At 38.7% G+C, this 23,164-nt stretch overlaps 1 protein-coding gene across 1 annotated transcript; it reads left to right on the forward strand.

Annotated features, from left to right (window-relative positions):
- Window positions 1-146: 146 nt before the first annotated feature.
- capn1b (calpain 1, (mu/I) large subunit b) lies at window positions 147-22,187 on the forward strand. The gene is made up of 23 exons (XM_052123685.1): window positions 147-261; window positions 2,489-2,514; window positions 5,071-5,317; window positions 6,397-6,466; window positions 10,674-10,792; window positions 12,558-12,691; window positions 12,781-12,949; window positions 13,170-13,253; window positions 13,360-13,445; window positions 13,533-13,607; window positions 15,590-15,750; window positions 16,370-16,539; window positions 16,634-16,645; window positions 17,394-17,605; window positions 17,774-17,813; window positions 17,902-17,967; window positions 18,058-18,115; window positions 18,206-18,270; window positions 18,412-18,480; window positions 20,194-20,272; window positions 20,419-20,532; window positions 20,635-20,693; window positions 21,564-22,187. The coding sequence occupies exons 3-23, from the start codon at window positions 5,072-5,074 to the stop codon at window positions 21,588-21,590; spliced, it is 2,115 nt and encodes a 704-aa protein (XP_051979645.1). The 5' UTR covers window positions 147-261; window positions 2,489-2,514; window position 5,071; the 3' UTR covers window positions 21,591-22,187.
- Window positions 22,188-23,164: the final 977 nt, after the last annotated feature.

Below are 23,164 nucleotides of genomic sequence, written 5' to 3' on the forward strand. Positions count from 1 at the left end.
GGATGTCAGTGTACAATGACACTTCCATACAATGGCATTTCCCGTGCCTTTAAGGCTCTGAGAGACCGTGAAAATACGCTATTCATTTGGCGCCTCAGCTGTCAATCATCAGAGAATCCCTCCCTATGGGCGTGGCCGTGCATTGCGGTACCCTGTTTGTTCTTGTGTCCCATCGGCACTGATCAGTTCATCATCATTGTTCTTTTCCGTTATTTGTAACGCACGCGGTGAACTGGTAACGATTGATACAGCTTAACGGTGGTAAGTTTTGCTTAATTTTTGCACTATTAACCGCATGCTATAGCTGTCTATTTATATATAAATACCTCCTTATATATCTAACCAAAAATTATTGAACTACATCGGCTTATTTCAAAATAGCGTATTTGATGTATATCTAACGGTGCGCGTGAAACGATAATAAATGCATTTTGCATATTGTATTGTATGGCGATCATAATATGCAGTTTGTATTAATTATTCATGAGTTTAGGGTGTGTATCTAAAACCTAAAAAAGACTAGAGTTGGCTATGTTAGCAAATCTAAATAGCTGTAAAAGCAGATCCATTATTTGTACCAAAAATGACTTCAAAATATCATACAACATTTTTCTAACACAAAATAACTCAATGTCTTTTATATAAATATAGCTTGTGTATAATTATACTGTCAGACTGTATGCAATAATGATGCATATTAGTCTATGAAGCATGCATGAGTTGCAGATGGGCCTACTCGTGTTGTTTTGCAGAGGGTGTGTTCATTCATCAACTACAACAAACACTAGAGTGCTGATGCTCATGTCTGGCCTATTGATTTCACATCACCAAGTCAGCTGACATTTAGTATCAGTAGGAATGCTATGTTTACAAAGAGCATGCTCTGCCCCATTGCACCTCAAAGAAAACTGCAGACTAGTAAAAAGTTAGTTGTTTAATTACAGTATACAGTATCATTTTTATTTAAAGTGTAGTTGTGTACAGTTTGAGTATGATATATGACACTGTTATAGGTAGTTATGAGGCAAACAACATCACGCACCTGTATCAAACCCTGAATGAGATCCATCCAATGTGTACACTAACAGTATAATACAATATGATGAGAGATGAAGGTTGTTTGCCATTGTAGGTTTGATAGTGACTGGTTATATTTACACTCTTCTATGCAAACACTGCAAAAATATACTTTGTAATTGCTATGGTATATAGCTATATATACACTGATTAGCCAAAATATCATGCCCACTAAAAGGTGAAGCGATTAATGTTGATCATCTCCTAACAAGGCCACATGCCAAGGTCTGGGTAGTTTAGATGGTAAACAAACGATCTGTTCTTGTTGTCAACATGTTGAATGCAAGAGAAATGGGCAGGAGGAAAGAGCTGAGTGACTTTGACAAAGGCCAAATTTTTATGGGCAAACGAATGGGTCAGAGCATCTCTGAAACGGCAAGGCTTGTGGGGTGCTCCCGGTCAGCAGTGGTGAGTATCTACCGAGAGTGGTCCAAGGAGGGACAAACCACAGACCAGTGTCAGGGTGCTGGGCACCGAATGCTCATCGATCCGCGAGGGCAACAAAGGCTTTCCCATCTGGTCCGAACCAACAGAAGGTCTACTGTGGGACAAGCCACAGACAATTTTAATGATGGTAACGGGAGGAATGCATCACAACTCACAGTGCATCGCACCCTGCTGTGTATGGGACTGTGTAGCATCAGACCGGTCAGAGTGCCCATGATGATCCCTGTCCACCATTGAAAGTGCCTACAATGGGCACGCAAGCATTGGAACTGGATCTTGGAGCAGTGGAAGAAGGTCGCCTGGTCTGATGAGTCTTATTTTCTTTTACATCATGTGGGCGGCCATTTTCATGTGCAGCGTTTACATGGGGAAGTGATGGCACCAGGATGCACAAGCCGGTGGAGGGAGTGTGATGCTCTGGGCAATGTTCTGCTGGGAAACCCTGGGTCCGGCCATTCATATGGATATCAATTTGACAAGTGCCACCTACCTAAACATCGTTGCAGACCAGGTACACCCCTTCATGGAAATGGTATTCCCTGATGGCAGTGGCCTCTTTCAGCAGGATGATGCGCCCTGCCACACTGCACACATTCTTCAGGAATGGTTTGAGGAACATGATAAAGAGTTCAAGGTGTTGTCTTGGCCTCAAAATTCCTCAGATCTCAATCCGATTGAACATCTTTGGGATGTGCCGGACCAACAAGTACGATCCACGGTGGATCCATTTTGCAACTTACAGGACTTGGTGCCAGATACCACAGGACACCTTCAGGGGACTTGTAGAGTCCATGCCACTATTAGGCAGGTGGTCATAATGTTTTGGCTCATTGGTTTGTATATTGAAACACACATTATGAACCACCATAAACATCAATTTATGATTATCTCTGGATGTCTGACATGAATAAATTGATCTCTCCCTCCCTCAATATATTTATAAATGAACTTTTTCACCCCCAAGCTTGCAGCCCATACGAGGAATTGAAGGTATAATCTTGTGCTCTCATATGTAGTTTTTAGTTTAAAGAAAGGAATTAAACTCATTCCCTTTCTTTGCTGGCTGAGCAAAACTATTAATGCTTGCATAGCACTCTCAGCTGGGCCTAAGTAGTGTCCTTTATCCAAAGCTCAGAGAACTGCCCTCCGTGTAATGATCCTTGAATCACAACAAATGTAAGTCATCAGGATGCAAGGCTTTAGCTATGGTTATTTCCGCAGAGCTGATTGGTAACCATATTACAAGGCAACATGGAATTATCCAGAGTCCTCATACTAACCCACTCAATAGAGTGCTAATCGAGAGTCTGGTGTAGAGGGCATTTCTCTCAGCACGCTGGACTAAGAGCTGCCTGAATGCTGCTAGCTTCAGTGCTAATGATCGTAAGCAATCTGGCCTTTTAACAACAGCACTTTGTGTGAAATGCTGAAAGACGTTGGATATGCACTGTTGAATGATTGGTGCTATTTATATGCTAGCTTCTAGTAACCAATCTAGAGTTCCCATATGCACACTTTCTTTTCATTTTTTTAATTTGTGATGTCACGGTTAAAATTGCTGGTTTGAAACAAGTTAAGCTCAATCGACAGTATTTGTGGCATAATGTTGATTACCACAAAAAATTATTTTGACTCATCCGTCCTTTTCTTTAAAAAAAAAAAAGCAAACATTTAGGTTACAGTAAGGCACTATACAATGGAAGACAATGGGGCCAATTTTTGGAGGATTTAAAGGCAGAAATGTGAAGCTTATAGTTATATGAAAGCACTTACATACATTTTTCTGTTAAAACTTCTGTAGGCTATTACGTGAGCTGTAAAAGTGTTTAAATCGTCACTTTCACAGTTGTTTTAGGGTGTAACGGTGTTACATCATCATTGCAATGAAATTGTAAAATTGGATATAACTTTACACAGAAAAGGTTAGCAAGTGATTTTATCACACTAAAATCATGTTAATGTGCACATTCTTTATGTCTTGTGGCTATACTCTTGAAACAGTGAGTATATTAACATTTATGCCCCATTCACTTCCATTGTAAGTGTCTCGCTCTAACCTTGATTTTTTCCTCTTATTTTTTTTTTAAAGAAAAACTATTCTAAACAATTTTTTGTGTCAATCAACATTATGCCACAAATGCCACTGATTGGGCTTAACTTGTATTGAATCCGGAATATTCCTTTAATACATAAGTTTTTATACAGTACAGTATTTATTCATTTAAAGCTGAAGTGTGCAACTTTTCCGATGTTAAATTACTTTCTCCTATCCCAGTGTAATATGCATAGACAACAATAAGTAAGTTGATTTTATTAAAATATGTAAACACTGTGTCTCAGTTGTGCTTTAAAAATTGCTTTGTTTAAGTGGCCCATTCGCAAATTTCCGAAACATAGGACGCCAGGGAAAGAGCCATTTATATCTATGAGGCAAGTGATAGCTGATTGGATGATTTAGTCATATTCATCAGGAAAGCTCTACCTGATTGGTCAGAGAAAGTATAAGCCTATCCTAACTTAACCGCTAAACTTAACCAACCTGGTAGGGGTTTACTTATAAATTTCAATGACTCTTCCCCTGCCATAGTCTGTTTTGGAAATTTGTGGCCTGTCCAATTCGACACAGCAACACTGAATTGAGCATTTGCTTTAGTTTGTGGCAGGACTATCTGTTTTTTCGATCATCGCCTGAAGGGGGAATGTTTAAAAAGTTTGCAATTCTGTCTGGTGATGCTAGTGGTGCAGAAATTACACGCTTAGAGGTGCATTCAGTAGTTTGGAGCCAATTTTAAATGTTTCACACATTAATGAATGAACTGCGTTTTTGATAAGTTTGATCAGAATGGTCAATACACTCACATAAGATGAAGACTGTACTCATCAAAATAGTTTTCTATAAAAAGTGTTTTTATTCTACATGGTGCTGGTCACCCCCTTCAATGTGTTTCACCATGTTAAAATGACATGGCCCACAGTGTTTCACTAAACGTGGACAATAATAATCTATCCTTAACAGTAGAAGAAAGTTCACTTGATTTCTGATGTTTGTTTTTAGGCAAAGCAATTATATTATAGTAGTAATAAATAACTTTAGAAATGACCTCAAACTATGACATATTCCAGATGCAAATGATATTCCAAAGCTGATGGGGTCAGCAGAGATGATCATGCTGATCCACACTGAAAGATGGCAGTATAGCATCTAACACCACTGTAACATCGGTACTGAAAGTACACGAAGAAGAGCAATGCTAACACTAGCTAGAGAACTACTGAATGCCCCTTTAATCAGTAACATTGAATGAGCGCTGTCAAATAATTAGTGCTGTTTATATGCTAGCTTCTTTTAACCAGTCTCCAACCACACACCATTGTTTTTTTTCATCTGGTGTAGTGGTTAAAGCTTAGGGCTAGTAATCAGAAGGTTGCTGGTTTGATCCCCGCAAGATGCAAGCTATGGGCTATGAACATTGTGTTCATGAGCAAGGCACTTAAACTCAAATTATTTGAATGACTACTAATATACTTTTTGTTGATGGGCTACAGTATGTATTCGTTTGGTGGGGTGTCGTCACGAATCCAGAAGGAGCGTCTGCAGGCAGAAGGGATGGGAACCAATGAGAATGCAGTAAAGTTCCTGAACCAGGACTACGAGGAGCTGAAGAGAGAGTGTTTGGAGAGCGGGAGGCTTTTTGAGGACCCCTGCTTTCCTGCCGTGCCCCAATCACTGGGATTCAAGGAACTCGCTCCGCACTCCGCCAAAACACGCGGTGTGCAGTGGATAAGACCAACAGTGAGTCTCACAGGGCAGGAAAGCTCTCCATTCCATGTTAATCTAAGCTTTTGCCCTAACCAAAAGAACAAAAACAGTTTGTCAGTCACTTGTTTTATATTCTTGTAATATTGTGCCGATTAGCCCTGCCTACAGTGAAATGTCATTGGTCCAAAATCCCTTTGCATATTGCTATAAATTACGGAGCACGACAGTGCCTGCCAAATTTTTCAGCCATTCAACCCACTCTGAGGTTAATCACAACGTTACAACTATGATTTGAAGCAAAAAAAAATATGACAAAATGACAAAGGTATAAGACTGTGTACTTAATGTCTTTAACGAGCCCTTACAAAAATCGAGAGTTTGCGGTAAATGCCACAAACTTGCCGCAAATATGCCACTCGTTATTTTCACACGCAAATGAGCTTGAAGTTTGTAGCTCTTCACCGGTAGTGGAAAACTGTCAGCAAACCTTTGGCAACAAAGGACATTTTGCCGCAAGTTTGCATCAAATTTGTCATGAAATCAAAAAAAATTTGTACGGGAGGGAATGAACTACAATCCCATGAAGCATTGCGAATTATGTAATCGATGGAAAAATATAAAACTATACATTTAAAGTTGTTTATTGTAAGTATAGAAACTATATGTTTTTTATTGCAAAATATGAATATATTTGCAAATATATAATTAGTTTAGAGTTAGTTTGGTGTGATTCTCTGATTGGTGGATCTTTCTATTCAGGATCATGGGTAATGTAGTTCTTCACCGGTGCTCACGGTAGGTCTGTCTTTAAAGGTTTATAAGTTAGACTATGGAAAAAATGTATGCAATTTTGACTTCTTGAACAAGACTGTTGCGCTCTATTAGAGACAACAGTTCAGTGTGAGAACAGCTATGTTATGTGGCATTTAAGATATATATTGAAGTTGGTGGGATTATACATTAATTTATAGCTGACCCAGCAGCTGTTATGCTTTGGTCTGTAACCCTTTCCTGCTATCAGTAGCACACTTGGTAAAGTGACCAACAACAAAAGTGTTACAATCTATGAGTGTTGCTAAAATGTGTTGTTTACGTTTGCATAATGTTTGCAGGACCTATCAAACAATCCTCAGTTCATAGTGGGCGGAGCCACACGGACAGATATTTGCCAGGGGGCTCTTGGTGAGTATGTACTGTATGAGGCTGGGTGTGTAGGTTTGTGCATGCTAGCACACGTTAGTCATGTGTTTGCGCATGTCAATAGGTTTTGTTGTGCTTCGCTGCAGTTTTGTTATCCTATAGATTAAATCCATACCAAGCAGTGTATGTCTGTGAACTTCATAGACAATGCTTTCAAATGTTGCCACAGAAATGAAGAAATTCTTAGATCTTCTGTTGAACGTAGGTGTTTTTGTAGTTAAAAATAAGCACTTAAGCAACATATATTGATACAGTAATACAGGGCAGATTCTTTAACATGTAAATATTATGTAATATTAAAGCTTTACTTAATAAAGAATGATAGGCTGTGCTATATTGTGAATATAAAGCCATGACTAAAGGGCATTGTTAGTTTGTCATGCCTGCAGCCCATTTAGTTATATATTTATATATTAGTTATACAATATATATATTGTCATTATATTCACAATATAGCACATTTTGGGGTTGCGTCCCACCAGTTGAGACCTACTACACTAGAAAATATTGTCTGTGAGGTGTACAGTGCATCCGGAAAGTATTCACAGCACTTCACTTTTTCCACATTTTGTTATGTTACAGCCTTATTACAAAATGTATTAAATTCATTATTTTCCACAAAATTCTACAAACAATACCCCATAATGACAACGTGAAAGAAGTTTGTTTGAAATCTTTGCAAATTTATTACAAATAAAAAACGAAAAAAAACACATGACACTCAAAATTGAGCTCAGGTGCATCCTGTTTCCACTGATCATCCTTGAGATGTATCTACAACTTGATTGGAGTCCACCTGTGGTAAATTCAGTTGATTGGACATGATTTGGAAAGGCACACACCTGTCTATATAAGGTCCCACAGTTAACAGTGCATGTCACAGCACAAACCAAGCCATGAAGACCAAGGAATTGTCTGTAGACCTCCGAGACAGGATTGTATCGAGGAACAGATCTGGGGAAGGGTAGCATTTAAGGTCCCAATGAGCACAGTGGCCTCCATCATCCGTAAATGGATGAAGTTTGGAACCACCAGGACTCTTCATAGAGCTGGCCGCCCGGCCAAACTGAGCGATCTGGGGAAAAGGGCCTTAGTCAGGGAGGTGACCAAGAACCCGATGGTCACTCTGACAGAGCTCCAGCATTTCTCTGTTTAGAGAGGAGTACCTTCCAGAAGAACTACCATCTCTGCAGCACTCCACCAATCAGGCCTGTATGGTAGAGTGGCCAGACGGAAGCCACTCCTCAGTAAAAGGCACATGACAGCCCGCCTGGAGTTTGACAATAGGCACCTGAAGGACTCTCAGACCATGAGAAACAAAATTCTCTGGTCTGATGAAACAAAGATTGAACTCTTTGGCCTGAATGGCAAGCGTCATGACTGGAGGAAACCAGGCAACGCTCACAACCTGGCCAAAACCATCCCTACAGTGATGCATGGTGGTGGCAGCATCATGCTGTTGGGATGTTTTTCAGCGGCAAGAACTGGGAGACTAGTCAGGATCAAGGGAAAGATAAATGTACAGAGACATCCTTGATGACAACCTGCTCAAAGTGCGCTCTGGACCTCAGACTGGGGCGAAGGTTCATCTTCCAACAGGACAACGAACTGAAGTACATAGCCAAGATAACAAAGGAGTGGCTACGGGACATCTCTGTGAATGTCCTTGAGTGGTCCAGCCAGAGCCCAGACTTGAACCTGATTGAACATCTCTGGAGAGATCTGAAAATGGATGTGCACCGACGCTCCCCATCCAACCTGATGGAGCTTGAGAGGTCCTGCAAAAATGAATGGGAGAATCTGCCCAAAAATAGGTGTGCCAAGCTTGAAGCATCATACACAAAAAGACTTGAGGCTGTAATTGGTGCCAAAGGTGCTTCAACAAAGTATTGAGCAAAGGCGGTGAATACTTATGTATGTGTGATTTTATTCATTTGCACAATAAATTTGCAAAGATTTCAAACAAACTTCTTTCACGTTGTCATTATGGGGTATTGTTTGTAGAATTTTGAGGAAAATAATAAATGTAATCCATTTTGGAATAAGGCTGTAACATAACAAAATGTGGAAAAAGTGAAGCGCTGTGAATACTTTCTGGATGCACTGTAAACTATGCTAACAGGCTACTGTGCAGTGATGTAAAAAACAGCTAGGTTAATAGATGTTTCACATTATATCCGTTAAAATAGTGTGTATTTTAGCATAGCTGGAACACTGTATTAGAATCCAGGACTATTTATATATTACTAAAAGTACATTTGATTATCATTATCCAACTATGATTGCAAGTCAGAGTGTTTTTTTTTTAAGAGGAAATGTGTGTTAGCGAGCTACATCCGTGTGTTTTTCCTGGTTGGTGGCTAGTGGTTAAACTCAATTCCAAAGGGTTGAGTCACAGATGCACGGGTGTGATGTAGCATTAGAGAACATCACATGTTATGTACATAACCTTGGTTCCCTGAGACGAAGGGAACGAGACATGTGTTTATTAATGCGTATGGGAAGTGCCTTCCACACGACCTAGTTGAAACCTCTCTACATTAACACCAATATTGAAATATTGGCTATGGTGTTTGAGCCCTCCCATTTTGGCGCAAATCTGTCTGGTATAAAAGCAGGTGCACAAACAACATTTCCTGAATTTCTGACTGAGAACAAGGAGCGCATTGCTCGTACCTCAAGAACTCTGAGTCTTGTAGTGTGGCTAGCATTTGCAATGTCTCGTTCCCTTCATCTCAGGGAACTGAGGTTACATACGTAACCGAGACATTCCCTTACGATTCAGTACACTTTCCTCATTGTTGTTCACAATATTGTTCAAAATGTTGTTTCTGTGCCTTACACTCTATTAAATGCAATAAAAAAAATGCAATAAGTGCATAAATATTAGAATATTGGCATTATTGTACAACTAAGTTGTGGAAGATATGCATTAATAAATGCAATGTCAAGTGTACTGAGTCATAAGGGAACTCTGGGATTGCTCGCCACAGCCCACAGCATGCTTGTGTATGTGTGTGTGTATTTCAGAATGTGCACTCATAATTGTCAAACAAAGTGTGTTTGTTCTGCAAACACTGGGTGGAGGAGGATGAGGAAGCTTATTGCAGAAATACATCTAACTTATCTAGGACACAGTTTGCCAACAAACATATGGGTTTGTGCCTTGAGATTAAGGGTGTTTTGAGATAAAAGTGTATTCATCAAGAGAAAATGTACAGTGCTGTTTATTGCGCATTTATCTCTCTGTACAAACACATGCATACATATATTTCCTCCCTCCTTCGCTGTGTCTATGACTCCCCCTTTTGAATCAATGTGGTACTTCCTCTTACAAAGTTTAATCATGGAAACCATAGTTTCATCCAAATTACCAAAGTAGCCGTACTTTATAGAAGTATTTTAACATAGAAGAAATACTGATTTCACCTTTGAATGATTTTATCATTATATAATTTTAAATGCTATGCTTTAAATATAATTTTATGCTAAGTACAACATTTTCAAAGGTGCACTTCGTAATTGATTTTTTGTTTGTGTCGTCTTACACTGACCCCTAGGGGTATGGATGCAGAATCATTAAGTAGGTCTTTAAGTAGGGCTGTCGATTAATGTGTTAAATGAGTTCAAGTAATTATATTTGAAAAAAGTATAAAAGAAATGTACTGCCCTGCCCTGACCCATATGCTAAAGGTTCACTCAGTATTTGTTTACTCATTTAAAAAGGTTTACTTCTAAATAAAGTAATAGTAATTTTGAAACATATGTATTAAATCATGACCACTGATGTGAAATGAAGAGTTCCGTCATTTCAGTAACCTTATGAAAGCTCTTTTATTCTTAATGTAGAGGGTCTACACATGGGGGCAGCCATGTTAGAATCACATGACCAGCAGAATACTACTTGCTTAATCTCAGTCATTGCCATGTGCATAGTGAATTTCTACAATGGCATTGATTACTAAACTATGAGGAGACTTTTATAAGGTAACTGATATGACTAGTGTCTTCATCTCATGTTAGTGGTCATGATTTTATGCATGTTTCAAAATGACCATTCAGAGTAACAGTGTTTAGGTTCTAAAAGGAGAAGTGTATATTTTTTCGATTTTAAAATACTTGTTACAAACACTAGAGGAACCATTTAGCAAGCATTTTCAGTACAGACATCTTATTTATTGTTATTTAGGTGACTGCTGGCTGTTGGCTGCCATAGCATCCCTGACTTTAAACGACAAGCTCCTTCACAGAGTTGTGCCTCATGGACAAAGTTTTACTGACGAGTATGCGGGTATCTTCCACTTTCAGGTGCACAGAATCATAGAACACAATCACAGATATAGTACAAAGTAAAATGTATTTATATATATATATATATATATATATATATATATATATATATATATATATACAGTGAGGAAAATAAGTATTTGAACACCCTGCTATTTTGCAAGTTCTCCCACTTAAAAATCATGGAGGGGTCTGAAATTGTCATCGTAGGTGCATGTCCACTGTGAGAGACATAATCTAAAAAAAATCCAGAAATCACAATGTATGATTTTTTAACTATTTATTTGTATGATACAGCTGCAAATAAGTATTTATACCTGAGAAAATCAATGTTAATATTTGGTACAGTAGCCTTTGTTTGCAATTACAGAGGTCAAACGTTTCCTGTAGTTTTTCACCAGGTTTGCACACACTGCAGGAGGGATTTTGGCCCACTCCTCCACACAGATCTTCTCTAGATCAGTCAGGTTTCTGGGCTGTCGCTGAGAAACACGGAGTTTGAGCTCCCTCCAAAGATTCTCTATTGGGTTTAGGTCTGGAGACTGGCTAGGCCACGCCAGAACCTTGATATGCTTCTTACAGAGCCACTCCTTGGTTATCCTGGCTGTGTGCTTCGGGTCATTGTCATGTTGGAAGACCCAGCCTCGACCCATCTTCAATGCTCTAACTGAGGGAAGGAGGTTGTTCCCCAAAATCTCTCAATACATGGGCCCGGTCATCCTCTCCTTAATACAGTGCAGTCGCCCTGCCCCATGTGCAGAAAAACACCCCCAAAGCATGATGCTACCACCCCCATGCTTCACAGTAGGGATGGTGTTCTTGGGATGGTACTCATCATTCTTCTTCCTCCAAACACGGTTAGTGGAATTATGACCAAAAAGTTCTATTTTGGTCTCATCTGACCACATGACTTTCTCCCATGACTCCTCTGGATCATCCAAATGGTCATTGGCAAACTTAAGACGGGCCTTGACATGTGCTGGTTTAAGCAGGGGAACCTTCCGTGCCATGCATGATTTCAAACCATGACGTCTTAGTGTATTACCAACAGTAACCTTGGAAACGGTGGTCCCAGCTCTTTTCAGGTCATTGACCAGCTCCTCCCGTGTAGTTCTGGGCTGATTTCTCACCTTTCTTAGGATCATTGAGACCCCACAAGGTGAGATCTTGCATGGGGCCCCAGTCCGAGGGAGATTGACAGTCATGTTTAGCTTCCATTTTCTAATGATTGCTCCAACAGTGGACCTTTTTTCACCAAGCTGCTTGGCGATTTCCCTGTAGCACTTTCCAGCCTTGTGGAGGTGTACAATTTTGTCTCTAGTGTCTTTGGACAGCTCTTTGGTCTTAGCCATGTTAGTAGTTGGATTCTTACTGATTGTATGGGGTGGACAGGTGTCTTTATGCAGCTAACGACCTCAAACAGGTGCATCTAATTTAGGATAATAAATGGAGTGGAGGTGGACATTTTAAAGGCAGACTAACAGGTCTTTGAGGGTCAGAATTCTAGCTGATTGACAGGTGTTCAAATACTTATTTGCAGCTGTATCATACAAATAAATAGATAAAAAATCATACATTGTGATTTCTGGATTATTTTTTTTTGATTATGTCTCTCACAGTGGACATGCACCTACGATGACAATTTCAGACCCCTCCATGATTTCTAAGTGGGAGAACTTGCAAAATAGCAGGGTGTTCAAATACTTATTTTCCTCACTGTATATATATATGACCAGAATTACAGTACAATGGTTTTACTTCACTTACTTTACTTGTTTTTCAGTTCTGGCAGTTTGGCGAGTGGGTGGATATTGTGATTGACGACAGGTTGCCTGTGAAGGATAAAGAGCTGATGTTTGTTCACTCAGCAGAAGGAAATGAATTCTGGAGCGCCCTGCTGGAGAAGGCCTATGCCAAGTGAGTCTATTCCTCACTCTTCTCTCTTTACTTTATAAAAGAACTGTAAGGATCATAGCATGGTTATATGCATATCTATTTGTAATTAGGCTGAATGGCTCATATGAAGCTCTGTCTGGCGGTTCCACCACTGAAGGCTTTGAGGATTTCACAGGTGGAGTGGCTGAGATGTACGAGCTGCGTAAAGCTCCTAAAGACCTGCACCGCATCATTGCCAAAGCCTTGGAGAGAGGCTCACTGTTGGGCTGCTCGATTGATGTGAGTCCCCACAGTGCAACCTTCAGGCCTGGCCAAACAACACAGCACACATGGGAAATGTTACATGTGCAAAACTTTGCTTTGGCTGTTGGCTGATTTTATTTTCTGTTACATGTCTTTTTATCATAAGGTTTAGAGTCTGAAAACTTTGAATTACCCAAATAAAGATGTTCCTGGTTCATGATTCTCAGTAATTTGTATGTGTTTGTGTGTTTGTTAGATCACCAGTGCCCTCGACATGGAGGCTGTAACCTTTAAGAAGCTGGTGAAGGGACATGCATACTCCGTCACAGGTCTCAGAGAGGTCAGGGTCAGAGTTTCCTTTAAAAATGTGTTCATTTGCATAGTACTTCTTGGAGTATAAACAGTGTTTTGGGTTTACAATCAGTCTTTAACTGTCGTAATTTTAGGTAAATTTCCGTGGCCGCAGAGAGAGGCTCATCCGCATCCGTAACCCTTGGGGGCAAGTTGAATGGACTGGAGCTTGGAGTGACAAGTGAGTCAGCTAATTTAGAATGAAAGAATTCCAAATCAGTTGGTGCTTTTCAGATTATATCTATATATTAAAACTGTTCTTATCCAGTTCTTCTGAGTGGAATGGAATTGACCATGCAGAGAGAGAGGAAATGAACAACCACATGGAGGATGGCGAGTTCTGGTAAATCTTCCTGATTCAAAAATCTGCCCAGTTGCAACAAACCCTTAACAATACCCTAAGTTATACAGTAGTTGTAAGAATATTATCACTAAGAGTTTTCTTAAAGATAAAGTTTGTAACTTTCTCGATATTAAAATACTTTCTGCTATTCCCACTTAATGGTATAGTATACTCAAAAATGAAATTCTGTCACTGTTTGCTATCCCTCGTGTCATTCCAATCAGTATATATTTATTTTTATGCAGTCTACAAATGGATTATTTTTAAGGAATATCCTGATCCGTCTTTCCAATAAAATAGCAGTTGATAGTGACTGACTTTAAAGAAGAGGTACGCCGATATATTGGTTTTACCAATTCATCTGTGCTGATAGTTGCTTTTTTGAACTATTGGTTATCGGCAAAAGCTATTCTTTTCCACCACCTTTGTTATCGGTATCTGCAGAATCCACTATTGGTCGACCTCTACTTTAAAGCTTTAATAAAATTCTTTGAGAATGAGTATGACTACCTACAGTTGAAGACAGAAGTTTACATACACCGTAAACAAATTTAAACTGAAATTTTGGCCCATTCCCCCAGACAGAACTGGTGTAACTGGTAGAGTCAGGTTTGTAGGCCTCCTTGCTCGCACATGCTTTTTATGTTCTGTCCACATATTTTCTATTGTATTGAGGTCAGTGCTTTGTGATGGTCACTCCAATACCTTAACTTTGTTGTCCTTAAGCCATTTTGCCACAACGTTGGAGGTATGCTTGAGGTCATTGTTCATTTGGAAGACCTATTTGCGACTGAGCTTTAACTTCCTGGCTGATGTCTTGAGATGTTACTTCAATATATCCACATTTCCTTCCTCATGATACCATCTATTTTGTGAAGTGCACCAGTCCCTCCTGCAGCAAAGCACCCACACAACATGATGCTGCCACCCCCATGCTTCACGGCTGGGATGGTGTTCTTCAGCTTGCAAGCCTCAAACTTTTTCCTTCAAAAATAACGATGGACATGATGGCCAAACAGTTCAATTTTTGTTTCTTCAGACCAGAGCACATTTTTGTCATGGTGTTTATACTTGCATACTATTGTTTGTACAGATGAATGTGATAACTGGAAATTGCTTCCAAGGATGAACCAGACTTGTGGAGGTCCACAATTCTATTTTTCTGAGGTCTTGGCTGAATTATTTTGATTTTCCCATGATGTCAAGCAAAGAGGCACTGAGTTTGAAATTTGGTCTTCAGGTACACCAATACAGCAAACTTGTGTCATGCAAGTAGATGTCCTAAACAACTTGCCAAAACTATAGTTTGCTAATATTAAATCTGTGGCGTGGTTAAAATTATAAATGAGTTTTAATGACTTCAACCTAAGTGTACAGTATGTAAACTTCTCACTTCAACTGTATACTTCCTTTTTGGGCACTTGCTGATATCGAGTCCGATACCAGATTTTTGCTTTATTTTTTTTCTGAATTCCATATCAATAGTTTATTTAAATTTGATCACCAAATGGTGATGTGATTTTAATTTGTGCACTAAGTGTTTACATAATGACATTCTTACATCAGATGGTATCGGTTTTTGGTATTGGAGAATTTTTACAAGTACATGAGTGCTGTATCAGACCAGATTCCGATGCGGTACAAGTATCGGGACATCCCTAAAATAATCATAAAATCCATCCAAGCAACTAGTGTGTCATATACCATGTCGCCAAGTTCATGTGCTCTGTGAGAGAAGCTCTTTCACATTGGAGAACTTGCGTTGTTTAGCTGGCTGTAGTTCTCGCGTGAACGCTCATGTCACTGTAAACAAGCTTCTTTCATGCAGCTAGTGGCACCAAGATGACACACTTTATCTTTAACTTAAGGAGTTTCTTGCAGCTGCCTGCAGATGTTTACAGTTTTTAAAATTCCACCTGAAACCATGTATTCTGTGCACTGAAGAAAAATTGTATTAATGTTTTTTTCTCCGCCAATGTCAGGATGCCATTTGAGGAGTTCAAACGTCAGTTTTCTCGGCTGGAGATCTGTAATCTATCCCCAGATGCTCTGAGTGAAGATACTCTAAATTTCTGGAACACCATTAAGCTTAATGGCACCTGGAGGAAGGGAAGTACAGCAGGGGGCTGCAGGAACCACCCCAGTGAGACCCATTCACACACTCAAGCCTTATGTATACTGACATTTCTGAAAACATCGTTTTCGGACTATGTTTAAAAAAAAAAAAAGTTCCTGTCCACACCAACAATGTTTAAGGAAGTCTTTTCATCCATATGACAATTCAAAAATGCTTTAAAGTGCTGACATAACCATATCAGGCCAGTAGTTGGCGATATTGTGCCGTAAAGTGTGTAAAAAAGAGTCACAGAAGAACATTATGTGCATGTGTTTTGAAGTTCCTTTTTCCAATCTGGAGAGGTTTATTTGTAAAGAACAAATGCAGTATTTGTATACGCCTCCGTATATTGATGTAGTGATATAGCAATTGTAGTCTGACTTGTAAACTTCGCTGTCAAATTCCAGCAAATGCCCAATATTTAGAAAGGACCATTGCCATGTGCATATTGTTTTCACATTGTCACCACATTCCAAAATCCACACGCATCAATGTTTTGGAAAGTCTTCACTTGGGAAGGCTTTTTCAAAAACCTTAATTTTCAGTGTCTTATAACACCATTTATGTGTGGACGGGGCCTCACTCATTTATAACAAACCCAACGAGAGTCATTCACACTTGGTTTGTTGTTTCTATTTGATGTCAGACACATTCTGGATAAACCCGCAGTATAAGATCACACTCTTGGAGGAAGATGACGATCCTGAGGATGACGAGGTGGCCTGCAGCTTACTGGTGGCCCTGATGCAGAAGGGCAGGCGACGATACCGCAAGCAGGGACAGGACATGCACACCATTGGCTTTGCCTTATATGAGGTCAGAGGGTAAAGTCTGAGAATACAAAATTCACACAATTCTTTGAAACGTTTTGTACATTTCTTAATTGTTTTCTTTTTCTCCTAACTTTTAGGTGCCAGAAGAGGTATGGAATCTTTTCAGTATCATATACTGTGTATTTGCAAGTGAAATGTGTAATTTCTTCTATATCAGCTTCATATGCAGAGACAACTATCAGTACGCCATTAATAGGTTGATTTTCCCAAAAAGTGTAAGGGACCATTTACACCGAACGTGTTTTTGCATCCGTCTGCACTGCTTTTCAATGTAAACATGCACTAGATGGTTGTCTTGGACTATTGCACTGCGTCTCGATGTTTTTTCAGTATTGCAGGCAGGACGGCCACATTGTTTTAGATTCCGTGTCTAGATAAAATTCAATTAAACTTTTAAAAACGTGTCTCAAGACCCCTGTTCTGTTATATTGGTAGTGCTGCATCTAGCTTCTTTTATCATAATAACGTATTCAGTCTGAACGACTCCTAACACTAGCGCTATCATAACATCGCTCAGTCCTCGAGCCTGTGACCAGGACACCGATATAAGTCCGCCATGATAACATGTCAGTTCTCGAAATGCACCGTGGGGAGGTGAGGTCCCCGTTCCTCACATTTTTTCCTCGTTTCCTGAGATGGTGGAGCAAGTATGCAAGGAAAGGAAACGAAGATGCACACTTTCAGAAATGAGAAGCACCCAGGGATTATTTTTGCTATTTCGTTTGGTGCCATTAGTGGCACTTAAATAACAAGCTAGTGTACATTTAAATTGAAACTACATAAAAACACACGTACATAATGGTATGACTAAACTAGCACCCATTTATTTTGTTTTAGTTTCGTGGTTCCCAGAGCGTTCACCTTAAGAAGGACTTCTTCTTGCGTAAATCATCTTGTGCACGCTCGGATACATTCATTAACCTGCGTGAGGTGAGTGCGCGGCTCAAGCTGCCTCCGGGCGAGTACCTCATCGTCCCCTCCACGTTTGAGCCTGGAAAGGAGGCCGACTTCGTCCTGAGAGTCTTCACAGAGAAACAATCAGAAACACAGTGAGTGATTCGGCTATTCAACAAAAATAAACTTAGAAAAATCTTTAATAAAATGTTTATCGATTTTGGCACTTTCAATTGACTTTTTTTGGACTAGCAGAGTTACTGTTACTGTACACGATTACTGTAATGTGCAAAAAATATTTTACTTTTTTTTGTCATATTTAGAGAGATGGATGATGAGATTTCATTTAACCTGGATGAGGAAGTAAGAATGTATATTCTTTTATAGTAGTATACTATAAAATAACAATAGAATTGTAATATATGTAAATATAATGTCATTTTATCTATAGGAGGAGATTTCAGAAGTGGACATTAAGGATTCTTTTAAAGCAATGTTTGCTCAGCTGTCAGGCGAGGTATGTATCTTTTGGTTTGTGTTGATAATGTAACATGTCACGATGTGTATTACATTAGATTAAACCTGATCTAAACACTTTCTCTTTCAGGACATGGAGATTTCAGTTCATGAGCTCAGAACTATTCTGAACAGAGTGGTGTGCAAACGTAAGCTTACCTGATGGTTTCATTCATTTTGTCCAGTCTGTGTCGATGAGTAGTTCTTGAGAAATATCTGTGCTCTTCTATGTTCTTCAGACAAGGATCTTAAGACAGATGGGTTCGGTATGGAGTCGTGTAGGTGTATGGTCAGCCTGATGGATGTATCCTTCCTCAGATAATCTCAGCATTGTTCTAGTTGTACCTACCAAGTAGTGCGTGGATAAAGCGTGACAGTAAAATGATGATGTTTATAAAAGTTTCGTTTTTTTTTTATTAAATGCTTTAACTGATCTGACTCTCAGAAAGATGGTAGTGCACGACTGGGACTTTTGGAGTTTCAGATTCTGTGGAATAAAATCATAAAGTGGCTGGTGAGGAACTGACTGCTGCATCACTCATGCATTAATGTGTCTACAACTGCTATTAAATCTTATGGATCTTTGTCAGCATGGCACATGTGATGTGATGTTAATGTAAACATGGCTTTTCAATGGGTTATGCCATTTTAAGGGCGAAGGGAGTTTATTAAGTGTGAATATTTTCCTCCTGAAATCGATTTTCAGTGGCATTTTTTTGTACTTTTATGGGGGCATATTTTTTGTAAACTCAGAGCATGCCATTTATTAATGTTAAATATGGCCAAATAAATTCTCAATTTGAACAATTATGGCCGTTAACTGATCACACTATGAATCTGGCAACAGGAGCTGGAAAGTTCTGTGCTGAAATCTGTCTTTTTTTCTGAAATTCGAATCACTGCCCCCAGTGGCTGAAGCTGGACGTGTTGATGAGGTGGAATGTCCACACGGTGTCCAAAAGCGAGTTGTATTGTTACTTGTAAATGATGTAATACAGTCAACAGGAATGTATATTTTATTAACCCTATCACTAACCCAAACCTCAACCCTAAACCTAACCATCAGGGACGTAAAAACGTAATTTTAGAGCGAAAATGCAACCACCGATTTGTGCTCACCATTGTTTATGTGAACGCAATAACTTCCTGGTTTCCACGAGACCTGGCCTTGGAGATCAGTAGCGTCACAGAGAAAGATAAACTAATTTACATTTATGCAAAAGTGTCTGTTGGGGATGGCGCTTCTTAGATAGTTGGCAATAGGGTGTCGTAGTGGTGGTGGCGTAGTGGCTAAAGCACAGGGCTGTTAATCAGAAGGTCACTGGTTCGAACCCCACGGCCACCACCATTGTGTCCTTGAGCAAGGCACTTAACTCCAGGTTGTTCTGGGGGGATTGTCCCTGTAATAATTGCACTGTAAGTTGCTTTGGATAAAAGCGTCTGCAAAATGCGTAAATGTGTCGCATATTGGGAGATTTTATCACTTTCTGTGACATTTTTGCACCAATGCCTGACCCTGGCCCTAGATACGTCTTAAGCCCAAAGTATACTTCAGTCAGACGTGAACACTGAGCATCTGTGTACAGGACGCATGATTTCGTCATCTCCAGAGTGTTCAAACACTGAACGCTCGTAGCCCAATATTTCTAATCGCGCAGTATGTGAATGCGGCTGAAATTATTTGCGCTAATTAGTGGGTCCACATGGTGGCAATACCCGCATTTGAAGGGATGATCCGCACTCCGATTATAAACTACTTTTGTTTTTATTATATAACTTTTTGGGGGGAATAGACAGATGTTTCGGCGAACAGACCTTCCTCATTGTGTAAAATGTACGCACCCTAAAAAGATAAAAGCAATAACTTTGTAACACTCACTTTTGAGCCATTGCTGTCATGAAGAAGCACTACAAGAAGATGTAATTGCCGGTAAACATCAGGAGACGGAATGTGGAAACAACAACAGTGGATGTGCAAAGCAAGAGCGCGTGTATGCAAGGTCAGGTGATACCTGCATTTGTATAATTCAGTCTGAAGAGCATAATCTTTCTGGGTTTTTGTGAAAAAGAACACATATTGAACAGACCATACTCTAGGCTGTTCTGTGCTGTTTACCTGTAGTTCTTGCTTTGTTTTCATTTGTGGGAAATATGGCTTCTACTCTGACTTAGGTCCATAGAGGGCAGCATAGTAACCCAAACTAATTTTTATTTGATTCATTTGCAGGGCATTTTCAGACAATTTGATCTAGATAAATCTGGCACCATGAGCTCTTACGAGATGCGTCTGGCTGTGGAGTCAGCAGGTAATAAATGGTTTTAAAATGTATTATGTGAAAATGCAGATCTGTAAATCACATCATCTTTGGGTATGTGTGTGGACAGAATGGTTTGTTTCTGGTTTTAAAGTCTGGAAACACATAGTATTTTATTTATTTCTTCTTGTCTTCAGGCTTCAAGCTCAATAACAATTTGCATCAGATACTGGTGGCTCGATATTCCAATGGCGAAACGATTGACTTTGACAACTTTGTCTGTTGCCTGGTCAAACTGGAGGCTATGTTCAGTACGTCATCTACATTATGATGTCAATGTCTCAGTCTGCTATAGTAACGCTGTTTTCTCAAATGAAACTAAAACCTCTTAATAAACATTTCTTATCAAACAGAGGCTTTTACAGAGCTGGACAGAGAAGGAAAAGGGGTTGCAGAGCTGAATATCAGTGAGGTGAGTTTTCTGTCTTCTCTTAGCTTTTAAGTGTCCTAAACAGCTTTCAAAATGGTGGGATATGTAGTTAAGACCTGTTTGAAGTATACTAACTAAAACTTATTTCTTATTGACTAAAAGTCAAGAAATCACAATTGGGCTACTCTTGTAGTTATAGTAATTTTAATGCTGATAAAAATGTATGTAAAAAAAGTAGTCCACAATCAGTGTTGGGTAAGATACTCAAAATAAGTAATCCACTACAAATTACTAGTTACTACTTTAAAATGTAAATAGATTACTTTCTGATTACTTTATCTAAAAGTAATCACATTACAAATTATTGTACTTTTAAGATACTTTTTAAATCACTTTTGCTAAGACAAGTTTTTGGTTTTCCACTCAAATTCAAAATGTCTATATTTCCTGATTCATTGTCGCACCCATCAGCTGTCACAGAAATGCTAACACATGTACAGTACATATGACTTCAGATTTTAAATGCATTATACATATTAATCAAGTAATATACTTAGAAGCAATTACTTTAATTGAAAGTCAGTAACCTTAATCTGATTACAAGACTTTAAAATATACTTTTACCTTAATTTCTACTAAAAAGTAATAATATTATAGTAACTAATTACTTTGTAATTAGTTCATTCTTAATTTTAATTAAGACAGTCAACACTGTCCACAATGGCTCCATTCTGGTATGAAATGCCCACTATTCATGATCCAATTAATTTCTGATGGATAAAGTCATGTCCCATCCAACATTTTTTAGTACATTACAAAATAAAAGAAGTTTCATTTTGACTTTAGGACATTTGCATTAGAATCTGTCCATAATTAAATTGGATTCACTGCCTCTCTTCCTCTCTTCTACAGTGGCTGTACATGAGCATGTGTGGTTGATGTTTGATGAAATTCATATTATGCACTACTGGAAAGGAAAGACACATCAACACTCAAAAACTACAGCTTTACAGCCATTATACCCAAAGATGCCTGAGCAAAATGCCTTAAAACATGCTAACAACACTTATGCTTTGCCTAAAAAAGAAGGGACATCCTCATTATGCAAGATGTATTCTACTCCACTAAACTGACCCTGATGATGTCATTTCATAGATGTAATTGCAATTATGGAAATATGTATTGCATCATATCAGAGAGCAAATTAAAACTTCATTAATTTGTAATTAACTGCATGACACTAACCCTATGTTATTGTACCTAGAGTACTGTATATATGCAGTGTATTTGATGAGGGTAGTTTAACTTTGCCATTATGCACCACTTATGCCTTGGTGTCTAAAAATACAATTAACAATTTATTTACAGAGGTCATGTCAATGGTATGATTTGGCTTTTTTTTTAATTTATTATTATTTAATTATTTATCAAATATATTAAAAGAAGTAAATCGAACATTCAAGCTAGAGCATTTAGGGAATTTTGCTTCACTTGATTATTTTTTTATGCTGTGCATCTTAATTTAAAATTAAAATAAAGGACAAATTTGACTTCTGCCTACGTCTCTTCTCTCTGTATAGTATAAATCAACTTGTAACCATAGTCTGAGAACTTGTCATTGCCAAATTTATGGCAAACCTAATAAAAAATTCACCATGGATTTACTGCAGTAATACTAACTAGTTTTGTGATTTTAATGGCAGATGCTAATATATATATATTTATATTCAGTTGAAGTCAGAAGTTTACATACACTTAGGTTGAAGACATTAAAACAAAATTTTAACCACTCCACAGGTTTCATAAAACTATAGTTTTGGCAAGCCGTTTAGGACATCTACTTTGTGCATGACACGAGTAATATTTACAACAATTGTTTACAGACAGATTGTTTCACTTTTAATGGACTATATCACAATTCCAGTGGGTTAGAAGTTTACATACGCAAAGTTAATTGTGCCATTATGCAGCTTGAAAAATTCCAGAAAATGATGTCAAGCCTTTAGACAATTTCCCAATTAGTTTCTGATAGGAGGTGTACTGAATTGGAGATGTACCTGTGGATGTATTTTAAGACATCCTACCTTCAAACTCATTGTCTCTTTGCTTGACATCATGGGAAAATTTAAATCAGCCGAGACCAAAAAATTGTGGACCTCCACAAGTCTGGTTCATCCTTGGGAGCAATTTCCAAACGCCTGAAGGTACCACGTTCATCTGTACAAACAATAGTACGAAAGTATAAAACAACAGCAAAGGACCATGTGAAGATGCTGGAGGAAATAGGTTGACAAGTATCTATATCCACAGTAAGATTAATTCTATATCGACATAACCTGAAAGGCTGCTCAGTAAAGAAAAAAACACTTCTCCAAAACCACCATAAAAAAACCAGACTACAGATTGCAAGTGCACATGGGGACGAAGATTGTACTTTTTGGAGAAATGTCTTGATGAAAAAATTTGAACTGTTTGGCCATAATGGCTATCATTATCATGTTTAGAGGAAAAAG

This window comes from Xyrauchen texanus, chromosome 50 (genome assembly GCF_025860055.1).
Source record: "Xyrauchen texanus isolate HMW12.3.18 chromosome 50, RBS_HiC_50CHRs, whole genome shotgun sequence".
Classification (NCBI taxonomy): domain Eukaryota; kingdom Metazoa; phylum Chordata; class Actinopteri; order Cypriniformes; family Catostomidae; genus Xyrauchen; species Xyrauchen texanus.

What these genes read in the sequence shown, in the direction of transcription:
- capn1b (XM_052123685.1), top strand. Translation starts at nt 5,072, where the DNA reads ATGTATTCGTTTGGTGGGGTGTCGTCACGAATCCAGAAGGAGCGTCTG. An exon ending in ACTGGAGCTTGGAGTGACAA is followed by an intron (nt 13,446 to 13,532) that starts GTGAGTCAGCTA and finishes GTTCTTATCCAG; the next exon opens with TTCTTCTGAGTGGAATGGAA. An exon ending in CAAACTGGAGGCTATGTTCA is followed by an intron (nt 20,533 to 20,634) that starts GTACGTCATCTA and finishes CTTATCAAACAG; the next exon opens with AGGCTTTTACAGAGCTGGAC.